This window comes from Nyctibius grandis, chromosome 10, assembly GCF_013368605.1.
Source record: "Nyctibius grandis isolate bNycGra1 chromosome 10, bNycGra1.pri, whole genome shotgun sequence".
NCBI lineage: Eukaryota > Metazoa > Chordata > Aves > Nyctibiiformes > Nyctibiidae > Nyctibius > Nyctibius grandis.
The window spans coordinates 30,823,615-30,847,903 of record NC_090667.1 but is presented as its reverse complement, the minus strand read 5'-3'; the positions used below and the strand labels follow the sequence as shown (position 1 = coordinate 30,847,903).

At 48.1% G+C, this 24,289-nt stretch overlaps 1 protein-coding gene across 1 annotated transcript; it reads left to right on the top strand.

Annotated features, from left to right (window-relative positions):
• The first annotated feature begins 13,851 nt into the window (after window positions 1–13,851).
• On the top strand, window positions 13,852–20,633 carry PROK2 (prokineticin 2). Its single transcript, XM_068409587.1, has 3 exons — window positions 13,852–13,929; window positions 17,607–17,732; window positions 20,508–20,633. Exons 1-3 carry the CDS (start codon window positions 13,852–13,854, stop codon window positions 20,631–20,633), a joined length of 330 nt encoding a protein of 109 aa, XP_068265688.1.
• The last annotated feature ends 3,656 nt before the right edge of the window (window positions 20,634–24,289 follow it).

Sequence of the window (24,289 nt, the reverse complement as noted above, 5' to 3'; positions counted from 1 at the left end):
GCGTCACCGGGTACAACTGCAGCTGCCAACGGGCTGGCAGAGAGAAAGGCTTTTTTCAGAGTGATCGGTATCGTATCGCAAAGTGAAAAGAGCAAAAAAACCTCCGTGGCTGTGCACCTCCTGCAGTAGATCAAATCTGAAGGCAGGAGTGCAGTAAAAGTGTGTTTTCTGCTCATAAACTGAGCAGAAGTGGCAGGGAAGTCAGCGCAACATGGAGCATGCACCTTACTTTTGGCCATTTTCCTGATGATCTTGTCTTACCTAAGGCATTTTGCAGACGAGTGCAGTTATCTCTTATCCCTGGTAAGGACGCAATGTGAAATACAAATACTTTAAAGGTTAGGCTGCTGTAAAGCTGCAATTACTCATGGTCTTTGCAGCTACACAGGAATATGATAGTAATAAATCTTTGAGTTTATTATACAGCAATCTTAAAAATACCTTGAATTTTTTTTTTCTTAATTCAAAGAACTTCAAAATGTGATTAAGTTTCTCCCACTAGGTACCATGTCAGGAGGGGCCGGTATGGGGCTCGGGGTGCAGAGATGGGCACGTACTGTACCCAGCGTGCAGCATCCCGCAGCCCAGATCCAGACCTGCTCCTCCCTGTACACAACCCAGCGCCAAAGGCAGTGTCTATCCCTGCCACAGTCCAGCCTGCAGAAGGACCAGCACCCTCAAGACCTGATCTCTGCAGCTCACCAGGCCAGAGCATCCTATCCGCTACCTCCCTGATCCCATCCTGGCCATTACCAATGGAGAAGCACCAGCTGTGGGGATCGGGACCAAAAATACCAGCGTGCAAGATTACAGCAGCAGTGGCAGTGGTTCAATGCTCGCCTTTTAATTTAGCTGCTTTGGCCGTTATTAAAACTCCACAAGGGCTGAGGCAGGAGCACACAAATACCTCGGGGCTTGCTCACTCCCAGCACTGCGTGGCTGAATGATGATGGAAAGTGCGGCTGAGTGACCAGCTGGAGAGCTGGGCAAAGAGGAACCTAATGAGGTTCAACAAGAATAAGTGCAGAGTCCTGTACCTGGGGAGGAGTAATAAAATGCACCAGTGCAGGTTAGGAGGTGATCTGCTGGAGAGCAGCTCCGTGGAGAAGGACCTTGGAGTCCTGGTGGACAACAAGTTATCCATGGGACAGTGATGTGCCCTTGTGGTCAAGAAGGCCAATGGTATCCTGGGGTGCATTAAGAAGAGTGTGTCCAGCAGATCGAGGGAGGTCCTCCTTCCCCTCTACTCTACCCTGGTGAGACCTCACCTGGAGTATTGCGTTCAGTTCTGGGCTCCCCAGTTCAAGAGGGACAGAGACCTACTGGAGAGAGTCCAACGGAGGGCTATGAGGATGATGAAGGGACTGGAACACCTGCCTTAGGAGGAAAGATTGAGAGACTTGGGGCTTTTTAGTCTGGAGATGAGAAGACTGAGAGGGGATGTGATTAATGTGTGTAAATAGATGAGGGCTGGGTGTCAAGAGGAAAGGGGCAACCTCTTTTCACTTGTGCCCTGTGATAGGACAAGGGGCAATGGATGAAAGCTGGAGCACAGGAAGTTCAACCTCAACATGAGGAAGAACTTCTTTACTGTAAGGGTTACAGAGCGCTGGAACAGGCTCCCCAGAGAGGTTGTGGAGTCTCCTTCTCCGGAGACTTTCAAGACCCGTCTGAATGCGTTCCTGTGTAACCTGCCCTAGACTGGTCCTGCTCTGGCAGGGGGGTTGGACTCGATGGTCTCCAGAGGTCCCTTCCAACCCCTAACACTCTATGATTCTATGCCTGCCCCTGTGCACAGCGGGGCCTGGCACCGCTGCTCTCCCTCCTCCTGCCCCAGCAAGCCAAGCCCACGGCTGGGGCTGCCAGCACTCTGGGCTATCGCATCCACGGTGAAGCGAGCCCCTGCTGCAGGCTGGAACCGGCCGGGCTGTGCTGAGCACGAGCACGTTCGTGTCACCCAACAGCCAGACTGCGCAGCCTCGCGGGAGCCACCATCAAAGCTCAGCTGTGCGCCTTAAAATGATTAATTTCCACACTAACACAGCCTTCGTGAATACACTCAGGGCTCTAATCTTAATGAATCACATAAAATGTTATGCCCTTTGGAAAGGCAAATACAACCCAAGTAATTATGAGCCTCTTTCTCTTTTCCCTTGACGTCCAGCTCTGCCTGTTCGATCTGCTGTCTCCACATGTGTGTTTTCTTAACACACCTTTGCCTTCGGAGCCGCAGCGGATCGCCGAGCGAGCGCTGATCCTAAGGTCACCCCCCACGCCCGGAGCACCAGCGCGTGTCTGGAAGTGTCGAAGCAGATGCTGGAGGTACAAAGCGGAGATGGTAATTACTCACTCATTCCCCAAACGAGCAAACGAGAGGCGGCACTGACCAGAACCCAGGGCGGGGAACGAGGCCTCCCTGCCTTGGGGGTCTGGGGGTGCGGGTGGGCAGCAGCCTGACCGGGGGAGCCCAGCCAGCCTGGGGGTCCCAGGGCGCTGCGCAAAGAGCAGCCCAGCGTGCAAAGGGCTCGAGCAGCTGCCGAGGCACTGGGGCGGCCCCGCTCTCCCCTCCGGGACCTCCATGGCATGGCCCAGCCTTTGAAGCTGCAACGGTTGGGGCTGACACTGGGGGAAAGAATTGAGGATTTGGTTTGTTCTTCTTCAAAGGCTTTATTCCTCTGACAGCTGAGCCACAGTCAAACCTGGCTGTCCACTGAATCCAGCCCTTTTATTTTCCCTCTTTAAGTTCTGAGTTTGCACTTTACATACAGTAAGGGTAGGCTTAAGCTTGACTGTCAGAATAAAAGCCTTTTCTTTTTATATCGCTTCCTCTCCGCAGTTCAAAACACCTCCAACCCAAGCGATGTCAGCTTCAAAGGCTTCCCGGCACCGCAGCCATGGCTTCGCCTGCTGCAGCCTGTGTCGGTGTCTCCTGCGGGTCTGAGGATGGTCTGTGGGGTTTCAGTTGTTTAAATGAAGGGAGCTGGTGTTTCTCGTGCGGGGGGATTGCTCTGTCCCACTACTGAGAGAGTCGTGGTGAATTTGTCCTTGTCCATAGAAACCTCAAGAGCTTCTCCGGCTTATGCTGGATTAGAGGAAGAAGTGTAAACAACCATCGCCATCCCAAGGCCAAAGGAAAGCCCCAGCTCCCAGGGGATGGGGAGTTAATTCCTGGATGCTGCTGGTTGAACTCAAGTTAGGGTTCGGCTGTGGCAAAGCTTTCTCTTCCCGTTCTCGTTCTGGGCAGCTTTTCTGGTAGAGGAAGTTGTTTAAGATGCCGATAAAGTTGATAATGTATGGAGTGATTTCTTTAAGTTCCTGATTTATTGAAACACACACTTTGCTTTCCCCTAAGTTCGTGTTTCACATTAAGCAAACAGGACTATTCATTTGGAGAAAACTGTGTGCATGATTGAATGTGTTGCTCCATTTAGCCTTATTTTCGACAGAATATCCTGTTTATGCAGTTAAGGAAAGTAAAATCCATGTCCATGAAAATTGCTCCTGCTTTTTCAAAAATCCATGCAAATTGCTGGCCGTGTCACACCAAGCTGTAAGCAGGAAGGGCAGGACAAGGAGCAGACACGGGGAAGTTTCAGCTTATAACAGTCATTCACACAGGAGAAGGAAACAGCAAGAAAAGGTCAGTACAGGCTAACAGTTATGCATTTTCTTCAATGGAAGATACACTCCTCTATCTTTTCTCCTAGGCAATTATTGTAATTACGTGAACAAGTCATTTAGCAGATTTCTGACTGAACAAGCTATCAGCATTGGCTACGAGAGGTAAGTCACTTGACATTATGCCCGTTAAACACAAAGCACTTGCTGCTTTAAATGTCATCTCTGACAAGACAATGAAATGAGCTGTAACAGGCCCAGCTCTGACTATTAGCCTTGGTAGGATGAAGTGTGTCAGGACACCGTGGTGGCAGATGCGAAAGGGAACCAAAATAGGTAGAACAGATAAAAGTTTTTAGTGGTCTGTTGAGAACTGATTCATTCCTGCTTTCTACCACGTTTGGCGATGCGAAATGAAAGGATTGCTGGTTACATCACTCGCTGGAATTTAGGGTAAACTGAAGGAAATATTTCATCATCTGTAGTGTAATCGCTCTGCCTTGCTGCAGGAAGTTGAGTAACTGGGTTTAGAAAGAGCTGGATTTAGAAAGAGCTGGAGCAGTACCTGCCTGTTCCGCTCTCGATGCATCTGACAGGTCTGAAGACAGTTGGTTGTTCATGCAACCGCGAGTTGAGGGATCTCGAGCAGATGTCTCAATGCTTCTCAGAAACAGGACTCTTGAACCTCCAGCACTGCAGGACAATCCTCGCTGGGCAATGATGGTCATAAGAAAACCCATTTCTGATTTATTTATAGAGCCACTACATGGAGTGATGAAGGGAAGAGTCGCTTTAGGAAATGGTGCTGTTCCCCAAAGAGCACCTCATGGGCTGAGCTTAGGAAACCAAGTGTAACTGGTTTCCAACTGCTGCACGCTGCTGTCCTGGCACTGAAATGTGTTGGTCACCGAGGAATTCCTAAATTAGATGTTCTATGACTCGAATTAATAGCAATGTAAAAGAAATGTCACTCTGCAAAATATGAATTACAGCTCTCTGTAAGCAACAACCTGCTGGTTATACAGCCCCGGAGCCCATGGAAGTTGGCTGCAGGTCATCTTCAGGCTCAGTGGTTTTGCATGAGGCTGTAGTTAAAGAACATGAGCGTTTTGAACATTTGGGGTTATTTTTGTATTTTCAAGCACTGTTTTTAAAAACTAGCCATGTACTGGGAAGGGATTTGCTATATCGTACTTGAAAATCCAGCCTTTAGAGTGAGAGACTGGAGACTCTTCCTGGGCAAACAGCCAGCCCCTCTCTGTGGGCAAAAGCCCACTTATCCTAATGATCCTACCACAGGTGTGAAAACTTGGGTTTGTGAGTCTAGTCGCTTGCCTTGTTTGCAGCAGGGTTTCATCAGCCAGTATTACCCCAGCACAGGGTTAAAACAGATCTCTTGAGCTCGCGTGTATTGTCAAGGCAACAATGGTCTTATTCAGCCATTCACCACAACCATGTTACCCTCAGGCAAAGCTGTTTCGGTGGGACCCTGGCCACAGGTGGGATGCTCTTTTGGTGACAGGAGATGTTGGCTTTTGCAGAGATGGAAAATGTCATTGCCGTGTGTCCCTGGGCTGGCTTTGCTGTTTTGGCAGAGTCAGTAGAAGGGGAAAATGCACTGACGCCCTCCGCCACACCTTCTGCCTCTTGCACCCCAACCTCGCTCCTTTCTGCTGCTCCCTTTCCCTCAGCCTTGTGCCATCCTCGTCCTCCTCTCCCTCCCTTCCTCCCCATCTGTGGTCTAGTTACTTCCACCCAGATAACGAGCTGTTTGGAGGATGAAACGCATCTTCCCAGCACTCGGCTGGCCACTGAGGCAAGCAGCCAACACCAGCCCGCGTTGCTGGGGGTTTGTTTTTGTTTGATCTTTACCATGAAAGCAACCAATTTGAATTCCTGGAATAATTAGCTGCCCTTTGCACTAGTGGCTCTTGAAAAGTGAGCTGGCAGCAGAACAGAGCGGGGAGTAGGAGGGTGAGGTGGGTAATTTGTCCTTTGTAGCGGCTCCTCTTCGGGAGGTGATGCAGTAGGTCACGCTCTTCCCTCGAAAGCTGGGCTTGGCGGGCACGGTGAGCTGCAGAGGCAGCCAGGGCTTCCCTGCCCACCTCCTGCCCTCACCCCGGGGTCTGCAGGAACCTCTCAGTCAGACTAACCCAGCTAAGCCAGTGGTTAAAGCGTTGGCAGCACCGCAGCCCAAGGCAGTGCCCTCCCTTGCGTGTGCAGGACTCAGCCTAGTGTCTGCTGTCTGTCAGGGTCCCCCGTGTTCAGCTAGAAGATAAAACAAAGATGCTGACATCTGTGTGATGCTAAAGACTCCATGGCTTCTCCTGAGAATAGCCCAAATAGATCTAAGCTCCCCATTAGCACTTTATTTTCTGCATCCTAAGAAAAAAAAAAAAAACAAACCCCACCACCACCAAGCCATGGGGTGGGGCTCTTTTTCTTTTCTAGTCCAGAGTTGTTCTTTAATGTGGGCATGTGAAGTTAAACGGTTGCCAGTTGTCACCCTGGATCTCTTTGTACCCCAGCCACAGCTAAAGTAATTCAGGAGAATGTGATTTACTAAGTGTTTTGGGATTCTCAGAAATGTAAGTCACTAGAGAGATGTTATAATTTTCTAAGTTAATACTTAAGAGAGTAGTAAGTGAAGTTTCCTTGTTGGAGGTGGCTCTGGTGAGGGGAAGCATTTTGCAGCCATCCCCACAGGGTTTTTAATGCATGCTTTTTGCTAACATGCCATTTCACTGGAATTTTCACCTTTCTGAGCAATCTTGCATACAGATGAAAGGGAGGAAAAGGAATTCATTGGTACTCCGGGACCTGGAAGCACCTCAGCTGTGCTCTGCTGGGGATACCTGCCTTTCCGTGGCAGTGGCAGTGAAAGGTGAAGTAGCACAAAGTACAGGGCAGAGGGAAAAAGTCAGAAATGAGAAAAGTGGGAGAGAAAGTAAGAGGAAAAAACAAACCTCATGGGGGACCTGAAGGAGTGGGCTGCCCAGGGAGGTGGTGGAGTCACCATCTCTGGAGGTGTTTAAGAAAAGACTCGACATGGCACTTAGTGCCATGGTCTAGTTGACATGGTGGTGTCAGGGCAATGGCTGGACTCGATGATCCCAGAGGTCTCTTCCAACCTGATTGATTCTGTGATTCTGTGAAGGCCAAGACAGATCACAAAGTGATCGCAGCTTCATGGCTCTCCAGCCTTCCCTGCTGCTCTGGACGTCGGTCATCCCAGGCAGAAACAGGGAGGACACATACACAGAAGGATCTCATCCACTTTCTGACCTTTTCCCTCCGCCCTGTTCTTTGTGCTGCTTCACCTTTCACTGCCACCTAAATTACCAGGTGAAAAGCTACAGCCACCACGGGCTTCATGAAGGCAGAGGGACAGAAGGAAGGTGCAGGACAAAGGATTTTAGGGGTGAAATTCCCAGTTGATTCTGGGAATTTGCAACACCCAGGATGTAAAATGCAAACAACTGACCGTTGTTTCTGGCTATTGCCTCCAAGAGTAATTCTCTCCTGACCTAGTATGCTAATAGGGGCAGGAGCACAGCCTGCCCTGTATCCTCTCGCTGGCCACCACCGCGTTCCAGCGAAGGACTGCGAAAGTAAAGCAACAGAACTAAAACAGAAACGAAACTGTGCGTTAAGGAGAGAAAAAATTTCTGCCTGGTCACTGCAGGCAATCCGAGGAAGCCATGCAGCACGAGTACAGTACAGCAAATAAAAACTGAACAAGCGACCTCTTCTCAGTCCCCTTGGAGATAGTGGGAAGGCAAGTATGAGCAGCATTCACAGGGCTACCGCTGCTTTCTGTGACGAGGGGCACAGAGGAGGCTTGTGTGGTGCTTGGGAGGCGCAGGACATGGACACGTCCACAGGCAGCACGACCTGGGGCGTGCAGGCACCATGGTGGGCTGCAGGCACGGACCCGCCGAGGGTACAGGCAGAACTGGCAGGGACCAGAGGGACCCGTGAGGGAGAAAATGTGGGCAGGTTTATTTATTAAATACAGGCTTACAAAACATGCTCAGCATTGGTCTAGCCGGCTCCCATTGAGGCACATGATAAATCGCCTGTCTGCAGTGGGAGCAGAGCTACAACGATGCCCTCCTGAATAACCTGCCTGCAGTTCTTGCATTTGGTAGATTTCAATGGCCATGGAAGCATTTCCATCTCCTTCCCCCATGGCCCAGTGAGTCCCATCTCAATGAAAAACTACCTCACTCGGTAGGTTCAAGTGTGCAGGGAGAGAGCATGGCTCTACGAGCCAGTCCCCTACCCACAGCTTCCATCTGCTAACCCATTTTGGCATGCAAAGGAAAGATGTTTCCTACCAAAAGCGATCAGTAGGAAGAAGAAAAGTTGAAAGAATGTTTCCGCGAAGTCCAGCTAACTCCCCAAACCAGTACTGCATCTCCTTGGCAAAAAATCTACATTTTTTTAAAGACATATCTGAAAACTAGAGAAAGGCATTGAGTCCCTGCCCATTGCATAAATCCACAGCTCCCGCTGAATCATGCAGAATTGTGCTGCCCTGGACTTTGCAAATGTGGTCACATGGACGTGTAGAAGTCTAAATAAAATCTGTGACCAAGTCAAAGGAGTAAATTTTCATGAGCAACTACAAATTGTTAGTTTTGGTTGTATGTTTGCAGCTTTTTTCTTCTACCACTGCCACTGCTTCATGAGTAGACTCTGTAATATTCCACTTCTATCCCTCTGAGTTGACGGGAGAACGTGTTACTTCGCAATCAAAATGTTTCATCCGGGTACATGATCTGGTGCAGAGTAAGGGAGTAAGAATCCCTAATCCAGAACGTTAGCACTTATCTGTTAAACACTCTTTTTTAACACACCGCAGAACCATCATCCTATTCCTTACGTAAGGTTCTCCATGGACTACTATGACAACGGCAGCACTGAAAAGCAGCGTAATGAGACACAAGGAGCACTAGGAACGTACCACTAGCACAGCAGCTCATTACTACTATTCTTATCTGACCTCAGAAATAAAAACACTTTGAGATGCTTTTTTGTTGCAAATCATTTTTATTAGCGTATTCACAAGGCTGTTTCTGTTTAGACGCTGAGAGTTGACTCGCTCTGCAAAAATATATAACTAAGAATAGAGCTGAGATTGTATGGGGTGAAAATACTCCTGAAATCATGCCAGAAACGTTACAAGGTTTGTTGATCTATCGGAAAGGGCTTGGAGATGAGCTACCAGAATAATTTGATGGTGATAAAACTGTTGCTTCGTAGCGAGAGAGTAAGAGGGCTCAGTGTTAATAAACAGGTGTCGTGGAATTTGTTCTCAGCTTATAATTACATGCAGAAGGTGAAAATTCCTGATACTAGAGGGCATAACATCATCTGCTGGTCCAAATCAATGAAATTCAAACAGGAAACGAGGTTTTAAGAGTTGGAGCAGTTCGACGAGGGAAGTGGTGAATTCTTTGTTGTTTTCAGTCAATGTTTGATTTCTCTTGAGATATGTTCTAGTTCAAAAAACAACTTCTCTCTCTATATTTAGGATTCACTAACAAAATTTATGGCTTGATTTAGCAGGAATTCAGACTACAGCGCTGCTTCTAATCCTAAAACCTGCATGTCTCTTCAGGCTTTTAATCCATTAGTTTATTCGATGCCAGAAGAGGCCAGACGCGAGCCTGAGCTGTGGCAATCAGGACATCAGACGGTGGTGGCTCACTCTGACCTGTGGATGGCAAGGTGTCCCCTTCACGGCGAGCGGTTCCTTGTCCAGCTGGCCGTTGTGTGGCTGCGGGTGGACGTGCTGCTGCTGCTGTCCATGCTGGCTCCTCGCCCACAGTGGGGCAGGTACGTGCTGACCTCTCAGGCTCGCCTGCAAGTTCACACAAGCAGCAGCCTCATGGACATCTCCGAAGGCAACTATGAGTGTGAGACTTGCATCTAGCAGTCTAAATTACCTTTCATTTTGCGTTACGCAGCTACGCAAACTGCTGTCTATATGATCTAGAATCACACCGGTGGGTGCCCAGACTTGCTAAGATCCCAGCTGGGTTTTACAGTCTCAGTGAGAGTTGCAGGTACGAAGCTCCGTTTCCCAGCCAGCCCGCTGCTGGTAATTTCTGAAGACACTGGCCAACTTCAGCCACATCAGAGAGAGAGGCAGAAAACTTAGAAGTAATTTATAAAAATCTTGGCAACTTAAAAAACCATAAATGGTAGTTGGGTAAATGCTGGGGACCCAAATTAATGCCAGTACAAGCAGAAAGGGCCTCTTCTGCCTTCTGTACAATCCCCAAGACAGAGAAGATCGGGAAGGGTCTTGGGCTCCTGTGAAGGGGATGATTTGGGCCAGCCTCTGCTTCACTGAACATTAATTATTGACATAAAGCAGAAATGCTGGGTGAGAGAAGGACGACATCCCAACCCAGGTTATGGCTTAGAAATTAGGCTATTCTTGCATGAACTGTGTGTTCAGGTTATTCCAGGCAACTGATTTGAAACTATATTTAACTACAAAACTATATAAGAATATACAGATGAGTATATTCTTCCTGTATGAGAGTCAGCAAACTTGCACCACTTTGCTGAATTCAGACCATTGTCGGATACATAGTGTGAAAGATTAAACAAATTAGATAGTGTCGTTATTAAGAGAGTTTTTAGGACAAAAAGTTAATTCTCCTGTCTCACATTATATGCTTTTTCTCATTTCTTTTATGAGAAAATTGTCTTTTTAGATAGCTGATGTATTCACATTCTTAGTCTTCAAAAATCTGTAAACTCTGTAGTGCATTATCACTTGAATAGGCCAAATAATTACTTGAATGCCTACTCATAGACAGTTAGCTTTCAGTAAAATTGAGGTTTTGAGAAGAACCAGAGAGCACTACCAACCAACCACACTGAAAGATAAAAATAGGTATTTCACTCCGGGTTTGTAAAGCAGCTGAGGACTTTTGGATGATCGTTAATGTACTGTGTCAAATCTAAAGTATTGTGATTAATGTGGAGTGATATTTCCTAATTCTGAGATTGGCGGGTTTAATGGTAGAAGAAGATGTTTAGTGGATTTGTGAAGATGATCTGAAAATGGACCTGCTTGGGTTCCCTCTTGGGGAGAAGCCTAACCCTACCCAAGCACAGCCCAAGCTGTAGCTCCACTGAAGCCTTGCCTACAGGGTGACTACACTGGATCCTACTGCTGGGTGCTTCCGTATGGAAGGAAAAAAGTCCTTATGAGGTAGATTCATTTACACTGAGATAGTATCGCAGATGTCAGTTGGAAAAGTATCTATGTGGAGGAATGGAGATCTGTGTTAATTGTGGTAATGTAGAGGGAGGCTGGAAAGCTGCGTCTGCACTAGGCTGGGTTATACACCGCATCAATCACTCATGTCCCCAGGTGCACTCTGATGTGGTTTTGGTACCAGCAAAGATGGAAAGAAATACTAGGAGAAATGTTACATGTTTCAGCATGAATTGGTTCTGTAAAAATCCAATTGTGAAAAAAAATCCAAAATAAGTAATATGAGGCTATCCTTCAAAGTGGATCAACAGAACAGAAGGACTTGTGTCAGGGCAATGGTTGGACTCGATGATCCCAGAGGTCTCTTCCAACCTGGTTGATTCTGTGATTCTGTGACTTCTGAAATTCTGGTGCATTTGTGAGATGGACAATATGAAGATTTACATTTGAGACACTTTGTGACTTTTCACTACTTTTGTAGTTGAACAATTATCAAGGAGGTAACAACACTGAAATTCAGAGAATCACCTCTGAAACTTTCACTTTTTTTAAGAGCAGCAATGATTTAATTGGATTTAATTTATTTTGCATTACAATTTTGTAATCACCTAAAGGCCATACAGATGTGCAAGATCTCTTCTAATAGCAAAACAGTTCTAGTGCAAGTTGGAAGTAAGAATATTGGCATTAGGGTAGATGTTAGTATGTCTATAGCATACCCATCATAATGTACAACACTGACCTTCCAGGCTGATGACTGGCAAGCTTTCATAAATGATACCTTTTATGTAAAATGGCTTTTAGAAGAAATGGCTGAGTCTACATAAAACTACACAAAATTCTTACCTTCCCCCTTTTTATTTCCCCTCAATTCTGTAGCGGTTTTGAAGGATCAGGAGGTTTAGAGATGAAAATGATAATTTGGTTTTTAAAGTTCTGGGCACCTGGGGATTATGAAAATAATAATTCATCTTTTATATTAATTTTTAGTTTCTAGAATACAAATAAAAATTAAAACAAGCTAGTCCCTTCATCTGGTTTAAACTGGCGACAGTTCAGGCCAGCCACGCAGGTTTACAACAGCTAAGGATCCGTCACAGTTATTTTTAATACTTCCATGTCAGAATTGGCTTATCCCAATTCACTTTTAAAGCATCCTTGGAGTAAAACTCTTTACTCAGCCCGTATTTGTCTTGAGTGCACTTTTACAAAATAACCATAAGCACCCAAAAAGGCCATGTTTGTAATGAAAACACCTCCAGACAGACCGACCCCCCGAGGGGATGCTGCTAAGGAATCGATTCGACAGCTCCTGCCCGGGACTGACCCAAGTGGGAGCGCGCCAAGACACTTGGTGCGTTACACGGTCCCCTTCGGCTGCGCTTGAACTCGCCCCAGCCGTAGAATGAGACTGTTGGAGGCCTCATGGCAATGTGGGCTCTGTAAAGGCTCAGCCTTCCTGTTTGAAAAAAAAGAGAATTCGAAAAATCTGAGAAAACAGAGACCTACATGTGAGAACGGGACACATCGGAAGGGGGAGGCGGCACAGAGGGATGGAAGTGGGGACAGAGGGGCAGGAAAAGGGACAAAAAGGGAGGTAGGGGAGAGAGGAAAGGTAAAAAGAAGTAAGTATAAAGAGCTGGAAAAGTAAGGAAAATAGAGATGAAAAACAGTGAGAGAGAGGCAGGGAAGGGAACTCTGCATGTGTTTTACTGTCACTGGGCTCTGATGTCCTCCTGCCACAGGGGACGGAGGTGCCCAAAGGTAGCACCATTAGTCGTTAAACCTGGGCTTGTGTTAAATTTAAGCGGTGTACATCTAGAAAGAGGAGCTCACCGAGACAATCAGACCAGGGCCTGGCGTTAGGGCTAGAAGGAGCTAGTGGTGCACTGCCTCTGAAACGGGGGTCCCTGCTCCCGCTGCCCCTTCTTCCCACCATCTTCCCCCCACATCTTCAGGTGGGAGCCAGCCCTGCCAAAGGAGAGAGTTGTTTTCCTCCCAGTGCCCCTGGGTGCTGTGGAAGCCAGGAGGGCTCAGGCAGGGGCAGGGGCTGCCCGTGGCACGGGGGAGAAGCGCAGGCAGGAGGGGGAGCAAGAGAATGTGAGTTCAAAGGGCACCAGGGCCCCCTGATGCTCAGACAGGTCCACAGTGGACTGAGGTGAAGAAGTACACGTGAGCATCACTTTTTTACTCGGAATTGGCACCTCTTGGGCTAAGTGCAGTAAGCAGGAATCAGGGTTCATTCAATTTTTGCAGGACCTGTGGGGTGAATTTGCTGCGATGCTCCTCTGTCCCCAATAAGGTGAGGCACAGCCTGCGTGTCCCCCCACCGCGGCCATGCCCACAGCACTGCCGGGGCTCAGCGGAGGCTGAGTTGGGGGCTGAAGGCAGTTCCCATCCATAGAGGGGAGTGAGGGGAACATCGGGCCGGGGGCTGCTGCAGGCCAGGGAGCTTGAGGAGCACAAGCAGAGGGGACATGGGCACTGGAGCTGAGATAGGCCTCCAGGCTGGCTCCAGCGGCTGTGGGCTACCACTGCTCCACTGTGGGATGTGCTCTAACCTGCTGTGGGATCCCCCGCAGCTGCTGCAGGATCCCTCTGGACCTGGTGTGTGCTGCCCCTGACCTGCTGTGGGATGTCCCCAACATGCTGTGGGATGTCCCCCCCTAGACCTGCTGAGGGATGCCCCCTACAGTCGCGGGACGCCCCCCGACCAGCCCTGGGACGTCCCCCGGACCTGCTGTGGGCTGCTCCCCAGCTACCCCCCCGCTGCCCTCCCCCGCAGCCGCGGAGGCTGGATCCGCGGCCGCGCACCTGGGCGCGGGGGGGTGCGCTCGGCGGTCCGCGGCCGCGGCGCTGCCGGGGCGGGGGTGACTCACGCTGCCGCCAGCCGCAGCCCCCGGCTTTATAACGGCTGGGGCGGCCGCCGCGCCCGGCTCCGCTGCGCCGCGCTGCGCCCGCGGGGAGCGCAGGGGCCGCGGGACGGCACCATGCGGAGCTTGCGCGGCGTTCCGCCGGTGCTGCTGCTGGTGCTGCTGGCTGCGGGGCACGGAGCCGTCATCACCGGGGTGAGTGTCACCGACGGCACCGACGGGACCCGGCACCGGCAGCCGCAGGCGGGCTGGAGCCGGGCGGGGGCTCGGACGGGGGCTGTGCCGGGGGGAGCGGGGACAGGGCTTGGGGGTCCGAGTGGCAGCGGGCCGTTGGGGGCCGCCCGGGTAAGCGCTGGCAGGGTATACGGGAGGTGTCTCCGCCGTGAGGGGTGCCCGGAGCTGGGGGTCTCTCTGGGGTGGGCAGTGCCGGCACACGGGGGTCTGGCCGGGGTAAGCGATGCCAGGACAGAGGGGGCTCGCGTAGGGTGAGGGGTGCCCGGAGCGGGGGTGTCCCTGGGATAAGTGATAACCCGGACGGGGAAGGGAGGGCTTTGCCAGGGGATGAGATGTACCAGGGCTCGGGGGTCTGCTTGGTGACACTAGGACTTGGGGTCTCTCTGGGGTGTGGGGTGCCCTGACCTGGGCTAACTGATACCAGAGCTTGGGGGTCCCTCTCGGGTGAGTGATGCCAGGATATGGGGGGGGTCTCTCAGCGGTGGCTGATACCAGGACTTGCGGGTCTCTGGGGTGAGGGATGCCACGGTGTGGGGTCTGTCCCTCCGGGGTGCCTGGACTCGGCGCGGGGGTGTCTCCAGGCTGCTGTGAGTGTGCACAGGCTCCTGCTGCTTCTCCAGGGCTGGAGGCTGCCTCCCCCATGCCCCACGCAGCCCCAGACCTGCCCCGGGAGGGCTCAGCACCTCCCGCTTGGGCACCCCGAGTTCCTTCCTCCGGCTCCTCCAGTCCCACCGCTTACAGGGCAGGCACCGCTATTGCAATTAGCGCAAAACGCTGCTCTTCTTTTTTTTTTCTTTTTTTTTTTTTTCAGTATGACTGTGCTGCTTTTTTCCCCTCAATACCCACTCGTTGCGAATTAGTCCTCTGTTGTTGTTGTTGTTGTTTTTAGGCTTGAGATTTACTTTGGTTGTGAAAATATTTTTTTTTCCAAGGACGTTATTTAACCCCAAGTGTTGCATCACTCTTAAGTAAAATGATTTTTTTTTTTTTTATTGTTTGCTTTGGATTAATAACCCCGTGCTTGCATTCCTTCGAGAGCTTACATGTCTTTTGTAACCATCAGAAGTTGCACTCGCAGCAGCAGATCACTCCGTGGCCATCCACGCTCTCCAGTCAGACTTCACTGAAGTCCATGAAACGTCTCGTAGGCATTTCTCTGGATGTTAGATCAGTTCCCGGAACTGATTAATTTTCAGAGCAAAAAGTGTGAAGGAATTTCTTAATAATTGAGAATTTCAAGTTCTTTTTAAGTAGAAATATTTCCAGCAATGGAGGACCACTTTATGTAAGTCTGTTACTAGAGTTGTGGCTACACCTTTAAAGCATAATTATTCCATTAAATAAAGTAATTGTGAAGTGCTGAATAATAGATAAAGGGCAAAACAGAGTCAAAAAGTAAAAATAGATTAGAACTAGAAAAATGTTAGTTTATTAACTATTACAATGCATTTCTGTTTAAACCACTTTGATGGGCAAATCTCAGATGAGAGCTGACGTAGGTGTTCCTATCCCCATCCTCTGAGCCTGAAAGGTGCTTTTCCTTTGCAATTTAAGGACTTGATTCAAACCTTCCTCACTTCAGTGATGGTTCATGTGCTGCCTTCAGCTGGCTTTGGAGCTGGCATTTCACCTGGGACTATTTCCTCAAGTTGAATTTTCCACAAAACTGTTTAAATGGGGTGCTGAAGAGGAATGCCCTTCGTGTGTCCTGTGAATATTAGGAGTATTGGTATGAATTACACATTGGAGATAAGGTGTGGGCAGGAGCATTTCAGTTGAATATTTTAAAAATTTGTCATACATTTTTGGAAAAGGAGCCTTAAAAGTTCTGCCAGATGTATGTAAGTGTGTGAGTTCTAAAGAGAAATTGTTCTGAGCAGTGTTTTAGCTATCCTTGCTTGCTAGGACATACTCAGACCTGTTTTGCAGCTGAGTAGTGGTGCTTCACTCTAGGACCAGTCCCATGGAGATGGATGGGGTTTCAGATAAAACTGAGAGAAAAAGGGGGTCGGGAGCTGCCTGGTGAGGAACAGCAGAGCCTGTGACTCCAGCTGAGCAGTGGATGCCAGTGTGCTGAGGGTAGCCAAAAATCACTGCACCTGCAGTTTTTTGTGACTAGGGCAAAATTAGACTGTTAGAGTGCCTTTTTTTGTTGTTGTTTTGAGAGGTTAGAAAGTAAACATTATCTACCTGGCAGGCTGTAGTGGTAGTTTTATGGCCGTATTAGTCTTATAAGTAAATACTCTGTGTGTTTGGGCTCACCTGTAGCATAGAGCTGTCCGCTTCGTTAAGCGGGTGTTTAGGAGCAGCGATAGCCGTTCGGTTTATGCACACTATTTAATGACTTGACCCTAATGCAACAGCTTTTTCCTAAATTACTGGCTGATCTGTAAAGACATATTTTCATCTGGCTTCTGCTACTTGAACTAGTGTAATATTTACCTAGTAGAGTAATATTGGGTAATGTCTAATGACATTTATCATGTAAATCCCAAGGTAAGAGCTGTAAGCTTTTTTCCCTCAAGCAAATGTTTGTTCCAATACGCAGTCCTCCCCAGAGCCCTCATCATCTTTTATATACATTTTTACAAGTTGCCTGTTCATGTACTGCTGACCAGTGCCTTTGGTCTATCACTCCTGCTGTCAGACATTAAAAGAGAAGTGTGTTAATTAAGCTTACCTTTGGGGTGTAAACAGAACCTTTAATTAATGGAATTTCTCATCAGAGAAAGGAGACTCGTTTTTGCATTAAATACATATAATAAAAAGTCTGATAAGCTTTTGGTTAAAAAAATAAGCAAAAGATGTGTAGTAACTTGTTTCCAAACCCTAAAATGTCAATTGCTCTTTGTGGTTTCTGGTTTTTAAAACATACCCCATAGTTTGCATTTTGGTTCGTGCTTATCTAAGCTGTATTGGGTAAGTGGCTGAAATATTTTTTCCCTCCTTGCAGGGGGGAATGCTACCACAGTAGCATTTTCTGGGATGTGGACTCTTATGCAAGGCTTTTTTCTATTACATATTTAAGACCTATTTTAGTTACATTTAATTCTAGATAACAACCACAGAATCCCTATTTAAACTTCTATTTTAGCTACTTCAACTTGGACTTCTCTAATAAAACTATCATGCAGTCTTGCATTTGCAAAGGCACTTAACCATAAGATATTATCATAAGAAACTAGAAGGAATAGTTACTTAAAAGTCTTTAAATTAATGGATAATTTCCTATCTTAGCTTCTCCATAAGGCAGGGCTCCTGACTGATTGCTGCACTTGGTCCTTGCACCTGCCTGAGCTCACTCAGCTCCGCTCTGGGACAGCAGAGTGGGACACACTCAGTGCTCAGAAGCTGGGACTATAAATCACTGACAGTCCTGGATTCAGCCCTGAGCAGCTCCATATGTGGTCGTGCCTTTAAACATCTCGGGCTCAACTCTGAAACGTGCTGGGAGTCTGTACGGTCAGATCTGTGGGAGATACAAGTATTGCAACTCAGCCTTAAATCTCATTATTCAGCCTTAATGAGCCGTGATAAGTTGTGGGGTGTCAGAGGCAGTTCTTGAGCACCTGCTCGGTCCTATTTCTGGAATATATTTATTATTCATTTTATTTGCCTCGTGCTGTTTTAAACTCCAGGCCTGCGACCGAGACCAGCAGTGCGGAGGAGGGATGTGCTGTGCCGTTAGCCTCTGGATCCGCAGCCTGCGGATGTGCACGCCCATGGGAAATTTGGGAGAGGAGTGCCATCCTTTGAGTCACCGAGTGAGTACGGCACCGGGGGGCTGTGGGGCCGCAGCTGGCAGGGCAGAAAGGACCAGGAATATACTGCGCTGTACGTCACATTGCATAAAAATGATACATGGGGAAGCATCCCGTGCATTGCAGTACCCGGCCATTTGCATCTGTATGGAAATAGCGCTGAAGGTACCCACGTAAGGAAGTGCATTACTGTCAGAATAATGCTGAAGAGAATCTGAGGATGAAAGTAATACACACTGTTTGGTTTGTTTTCTTATTAGTTTGTTGTTCTGCTTCACTACACGATCTAAAACAGCCTTAACAGTTCCCGAGCCCATCCCTGCCAACGCCTACGCGTGTGAGCAGGAGCGTAGCAAACACCCCCAACCTCAGTGGGACTGAGCAAGATCCCATCACAAGCATAAACGTGTCACCGGCCAGTGTTGGGACACACCTGGTGCATCACTGCAGCACGGTCCCTGCCATTAAACAGCAATGTCCCATCGTGCTCCAGAGCCTGAGAGCCACTGGTGCCTTCAAAAGCCGTTGAGAAGGTGTTGGCACACACTTGTACTTGAGAAACCACACCGCAGGCTCTCTTTGCTTCTATTCTACCTATTAATTTTGAGTCTATATGTATGTATACATATATATACACACATATTCATCAATCTAGTTACATAATAGTATATTATTATATGATACAGTATATTATTAAGTGCAGCCAGATGCAGGAGGGTCAGGATAAGAGGAATTGTCTTCTAGGGTTTTTTAATGAGCTTATTGCTATTGGGCAATAATTCATAGTCTGATATATTTTAAGCTAATTGCCTACATAATTACAATCAGAGAAGATGCCTGTCCACCCCAGACTTACAATTATAGTCACTGTTGTCTATAAGCTTTATGAGGTTAATTTTATATTTAGATTCCTCATCCCACTGCTCTTCATGACAAACACAGTGTTTTACTGTAATGTGTGAAATCAGGTATTTTTAAGGATGGAGAGTTTGCTCAGTGTTCCTCTCCCCTAAGTATTTGGATAGGGGACAGCTGGGAGACAAATTGGCCTGAGCACCAAAACCTTTCATCTGGCTGCAGGTCAGGTACAAAGCAGGCACCGCCACGGCCACGCCACCGACTTGAGGACCTCCACAGGAGCCTGGAAACACCCTGGAGGAGATGGCTGGTGGTTGGGTTTCCACCATCCTGTTTCCTTCTCAGCAACTCGATGGTGTTGGTTTGATGGTGTTAACAATGTCAGTTGGCATCGCAGAGGCAGGGCCAGGCAGGTGAGGGCTGGTGGGTCAGCAGGCAGAGCTGGCAGCACGGGGGGTGGCTTTGCTGCCGCTGTGCACCTTGCACATAACCCCCACGTCTCTCCCAGGAGCTCCCTTGTTTCCTTTTCACCTCCAAACTCCCCTCGCCCCACGCTCGTTAAAACCTGGTGCTGGGCACGCGGCGTGGCAAAGCATACACCGGCTCCAGGCGCGTGGGCTCTGCCTGCCCGTCCTGCAGAGCTGTCACCTGCTGCCTGTCCCCAGCCGGGTGCCACATCTTCAGCGTGGGAGTCCCGCTGAAAGGAACAATTCCTTGCAGCGAATGTAACGTTTTGAATAAATGATTTGAGCTGTTGGAAGGCTGGGAGGTACCTCTGAGTCAGCCTCGCCAGCCCAAGGAGCTCAGATTTTAGGTTTTTCTGCAGTGATGTGCGTGGGCACCTGAAAGGTGTGATTCCTGTTGGGGAGTCCCCGACACCCGTGGTCGGCGGCCTCTGTGCTCACGGGGGTGCGGGAATGCCCACGGTGTCCCACTGGCCCAGGGCACCGCAGGCAATGCGAGCCCCCCACTCACCCCCCGCTCCCAGCGGGGTGTCACTGGAGGCGGGCAGGTCCTTGGCGTGATGCACGGGGGAACATGTGGGACTTTCTCCCTTCAACTTTCTTAAAGAGAATAATTGCACACTGACACAAAGCAATCTTGGAATATTAAAATCACAGGCTCAAACCACCCAGAAATGAGGAAATGAGGGGATTAGGGCTGCCTGCCCGGCTGGCAGCAGTGGCTTTGCACCTCTGTGCTTCCCTCGCTGCATCCCGTGGGATGCTCAGTGCACGCTGCTGTCTGGCAGAGACGTGGCTCCTGGAAAAGACAGAGCTTGTGATCAAGTTGTTAAAGAGTGTCAGTGCATGTGCATGTCATAGCGCAATTAAGCTTATTTAATGCAGTCCATGTGTGCTCCCTGCAACACGGCGTGGCTAGAGGAGGGTGGGATCAAGCGAGAAACCTCTGCCCTGCGGCGAGGGGATCCTGCTCAAAGGGAGGTCAGGTGAGACGGCCCGCAGAGATGTCTTCCAGCCTGAATTACCACGGGATCCTGCGGTCCCCAGTCCCGCCGTGCGGCTGCCAGGCTGCTCTGTGCCGTACGGCAATGCAGGAGCCAGCGCAAATGCAAACCCCTGCACAGTAAACACCGCAAAACGTGATGCTAAAAGCCAGTGGTTTCACAACAGCCTCCTTTATGGAGCGGGAGTAAATGGAGAATGAGTGCCACAGATATAGATTTACACAGGAACACAGACTGTTGAATTTCGCTCTTAACTGTGGCTTGACCGGGAAATGCGATGGGGTTGGCTTTGCCATGTGCTGTCTGGCCCCCGCGCTGCGGCTCTCGGGGATCTCCTGCCATGGAGGGAGGTGGGTGGCATTCCCCATATCCCCCCTGTTCATCCCAATCCATCCCCCCATGCACCACCCGCTGTGCTCCCCGTCCCTGACGCCTGCGTTCCTTGTCCCCAGGTTCCCTTCCCTGGGCGGCGGATGCACCACACCTGCCCGTGTCTCCCCAGCCTGGCCTGCATACGGACTTCCCCCAGCAAATTCAAATGTTTACCAGACTTCAGAAAAGAAGACGTCTTCTTTTAGCAGGAGCTGTTCTGCGCTAGACAGAGCCACTCGATGTGTTCTTTGTTATTGTGACAAACAAGGTACTTGCCGGGGGAAACCCCTTACCATACCTTCCTGCCTCACCAACGTTAAAACCGAAGATGAGATACTGTGATGTAGTGGCCAAGGTTTTCAGGAGGGACTCATGGTGGCGGATGCTTTTGTTTTGGGGTGAGCAAAATGCGGTTTGCGAAGGTGGCCCTGCTTTCTGAGGGCAGGGGCTTAGCGATTTCTGAACCGTCTCGTGGTCTTCATGGTTCCAGCTTAACCCCAGAATGAAAACATCCAATATTATTGTCAATTTTTGGCCACTTTTTACACTTTGGAATGCCTGAATCGAACTGAGAGTTGAATAATTGCATAGTGTGAAGTGTATGATGATTGCCAAAAAACTGTATTTACATTACATTTCATAACTTTATCAATATAACTGTATTTGTAAGTTAGGCATATCTCTAGGGTAAAAGTTTAACCAACAGATGTAGTTTTTACACTTTTTAAAAGTGGTAGGTGGAACCAAAGCATTTCAATATTCAAAGCATTAAATATTTTGTTATTTTAGTATTCTAAGATGAGAAGTTGTTACTTGACTTGGTGTAAAACTACCTGATCATCTCAAACTGTGTAGTAAGATGTAGTTTATATTAAAAAAGGAACCCTGAAGTTTACTGTAATGGGCTGCCTGACTTCTTGTATATGTATCAAATTTGCTGTGTAAAAATTCTGTATCAGAATAATGGCAGTATATGATTTGATTTATTTTAATATTATAACATTATTTTGTCATTGTGGTTTTCCATTTTTATTCAGTGTAATCTGTACTTGATTCACCCAAGCTAGCAGAGCTCCTTATGAATAGCTTAGTTAGAGACTGCCTGCCTCTGCCTGCTTTTAGGGAAACTCAGCAGGTTACATGGCATGAACTCCTCAACCAAGCTGAAGATTGAGACGATGGAGGAATCTTGGTGTAGCTAATACAAGAGGTTGTTCTTGGCACATGTCTCAAAGGATCAACTTTAAGCCATCAAACATATAATTTGTGGGTTTTCTATGAAATACTGTGCAACTTCATATTTACTTGTCAGTCCCTGGAGCTGGAATTCCAATAGTTTGTGTGAGTTTCACACGTTTCTTGCTCTCAGACATGCAAACATATGCTGGAACTGGAAAAGTAAAGTCATTCATCTTCCAACAATCAGTGCTTTTGCTGCTGATGAGGCGGGGAGGAGTTGAGAGAAGTTAGCACGCCTGTATTAAAGCAAACACCTGTATTAGAGAAGATGAGAAACGTCCCAGCGAGTTTACCAGGTACCTTCCACTGGGTCTCACAGTCTCCCTGAAGAGACAGAAAGGAACAACTGGTCCTGCTATGTTGCCAGATCCTTGTGAATCCTGCAGGTTAGAAGAATAAATGTCTTGAGAGATAGGATTGCATCCTCCCGACTCTAAACAGCCCAGCCCCAGGGCTCCTGCTCCAAAGCCTATACATTTTGCTTCACCCTTTGCACTGGCGATACAGCAGCTGTGCGAGTGGCAACACACTCAGGTCCTGTAGGGGAAAAAAACAAAAAAGAAAGTCTGAGATGTCACCAAAGAGTAAATTTATATGTGGCTTGCACTAATATGATCAGTGCCTGGATTAGGTGTGAAGCCTTAGAGGGGCTCACCTCTAACCCAAAGGGCTGGATTGTGCTGGTGAAAGACCAGCTCATTCCCCTGCCAATGCAGTGACCTGTGAGCACTGCAGAAATTCCCGTAACCTGGATTTAAACCCAAAACCTGATCCTGCTGCTGTCACTCAATAGTGGGACTCCCCAAACACGCTGTGCACCCACAGTGTGAGTCTGCAGAGGAGGAACGCACTGGGAGCCTGGGGGTTGCTTTTCTGTCCATGTCTATCAATATAAAATTAGCTTAATGCCATAGACTTCAATTTACACTCAAAGGGAAAATCAAGAAGGAAAATAGAAGCAGCCCAAATGTGTATGTGTCCCATCTCTTGCCCCATTCATTTTTAGCAAAGCACATTGTCATGGTGCTCAAAACGATGAACCGCAGCAGGAAACACCAGCCCTGCTTCTTATCTCCCACCGGTGTAAATCACCAGTGACTCCACTGAAGGTAATAATCCTGGTTTATATCATTGTGAGTGGACAATTATATCTGACGACTGCCTTAGACCTGCCAAACTGAACTCCTAGGAGAGTTTATCAGACGAGAGCAGAGCAACTTTGTAGTTGTAATTTGTGCCAATTAACTTGTGGGATTAGGCATTTATCTAGGTAATGAGAACAGCCCCAAGTACATGAGTTCAAAGCTCACACTGTCTATAGGAGGTCGAAGTGCTCATGTCCTGCAGATGCTCCTGGACAGGGCATTAGGAAGGTGCTGCTTTGAGAGAGACGTTCTCTTGTACTTGTCCTCGAGGGGCTCCTCCACATCGTCCCTGCCGCAGCCCATCTGCCCGCTGGCGTAGAAGAGCTAAAGGCAAAGTGTAACTGTCCTACATCCCCGCTTCATTAGCGCCACGATTCCCCTTTTAGTAATTTAATTCTCATTAATTGATGCTTACAGTGAAGGTTAGTTGATTTGAAAGATCATTTTGGAAGGAAGATTAAGCTTTTGCATCCCAGTTCTTTCCTAAACTCTGTCCTAATCAATTATCTTCTCTGTCATCCTCGGGGAGATTCCCTAACCCAAGCACACTTGCAAAATGCCTTTAATTCTTTCTGCTGTAAAAGGAGGAAAAAAGCCCTTTACCTTTGCTTTGCAGTGATACAGAATTGGATGAGAAAAAGAGAACAAAACTCTCGCAGCCCCAGAAACCCCTTCGTGAAAGGGAGCAGTCTCATGCTCCAGCACACGTAGCTTGTTGAGGGAAACCCTGGTTTAAACACTTCCCTTTATTCACTCCACTTAGGAGTTCTGTGCCAGCGTTTGGTTTAATTCCATTAATATTGAAATTATATTATTAATTATTAACATAATGTGTGCATTAATTTTTAATATTATATTAATATTGATATTACATATAGGCTATAAAATAACAATGATATCACACCAAACTGTAGGCGCTTGCATGTTTATTACCAGATTTTGGGTTAGCAGAGAGCCATTTCAGGAAAGCACCCCACCACGTATAATGAGCTGCTGCCTTAATTTGATTACATGCTCATTAGGAAAGGTGAAGCAAGGTGTTGCGGGTTTGCGGGTGCACAGCTGGCTGAGCAAGCACCCACCTGTAAGCCTGGGGGGCTGGAGGGAAAGCTCTGCTGCTGAGCTGGAGAAAACCCAGCTGAAGCTCAGCCTCATCTGCATCCTCCTGCCCACAATTCTCCTCAAGAAGTTTTGTTCACTTTTAAAAAAGAAAGTTACAAAATCTTTGAGATAGGAGGGACAGAAAAGAAATTCTCCTGGTTGTGTGGCAAATGGGACTCAGATGTGCATGGGTGCTCACCTGGGAGACAGGTCACCCTAACGACAGCCCTGGTTTTATAGGAGGAGCAGCTGAAGTGAGGGAGATGGTTAAAACAGTAGATAGTATCCTACTAACTATGAGGACAGTATGGACAAGTTTATGCTTCTATGAAGAACTACAAGGTAAGAAAAGGGGTTGTGCCCCATTATGTTTTTTT

What these genes read in the sequence shown, in the direction of transcription:
- PROK2 (XM_068409587.1), top strand. Translation starts at nt 13,852, where the DNA reads ATGCGGAGCTTGCGCGGCGTTCCGCCGGTGCTGCTGCTGGTGCTGCTG. An exon ending in ACGGAGCCGTCATCACCGGG is followed by an intron (nt 13,930 to 17,606) that starts GTGAGTGTCACC and finishes TTTAAACTCCAG; the next exon opens with GCCTGCGACCGAGACCAGCA. An exon ending in GCCATCCTTTGAGTCACCGA is followed by an intron (nt 17,733 to 20,507) that starts GTGAGTACGGCA and finishes CCTTGTCCCCAG; the next exon opens with GTTCCCTTCCCTGGGCGGCG.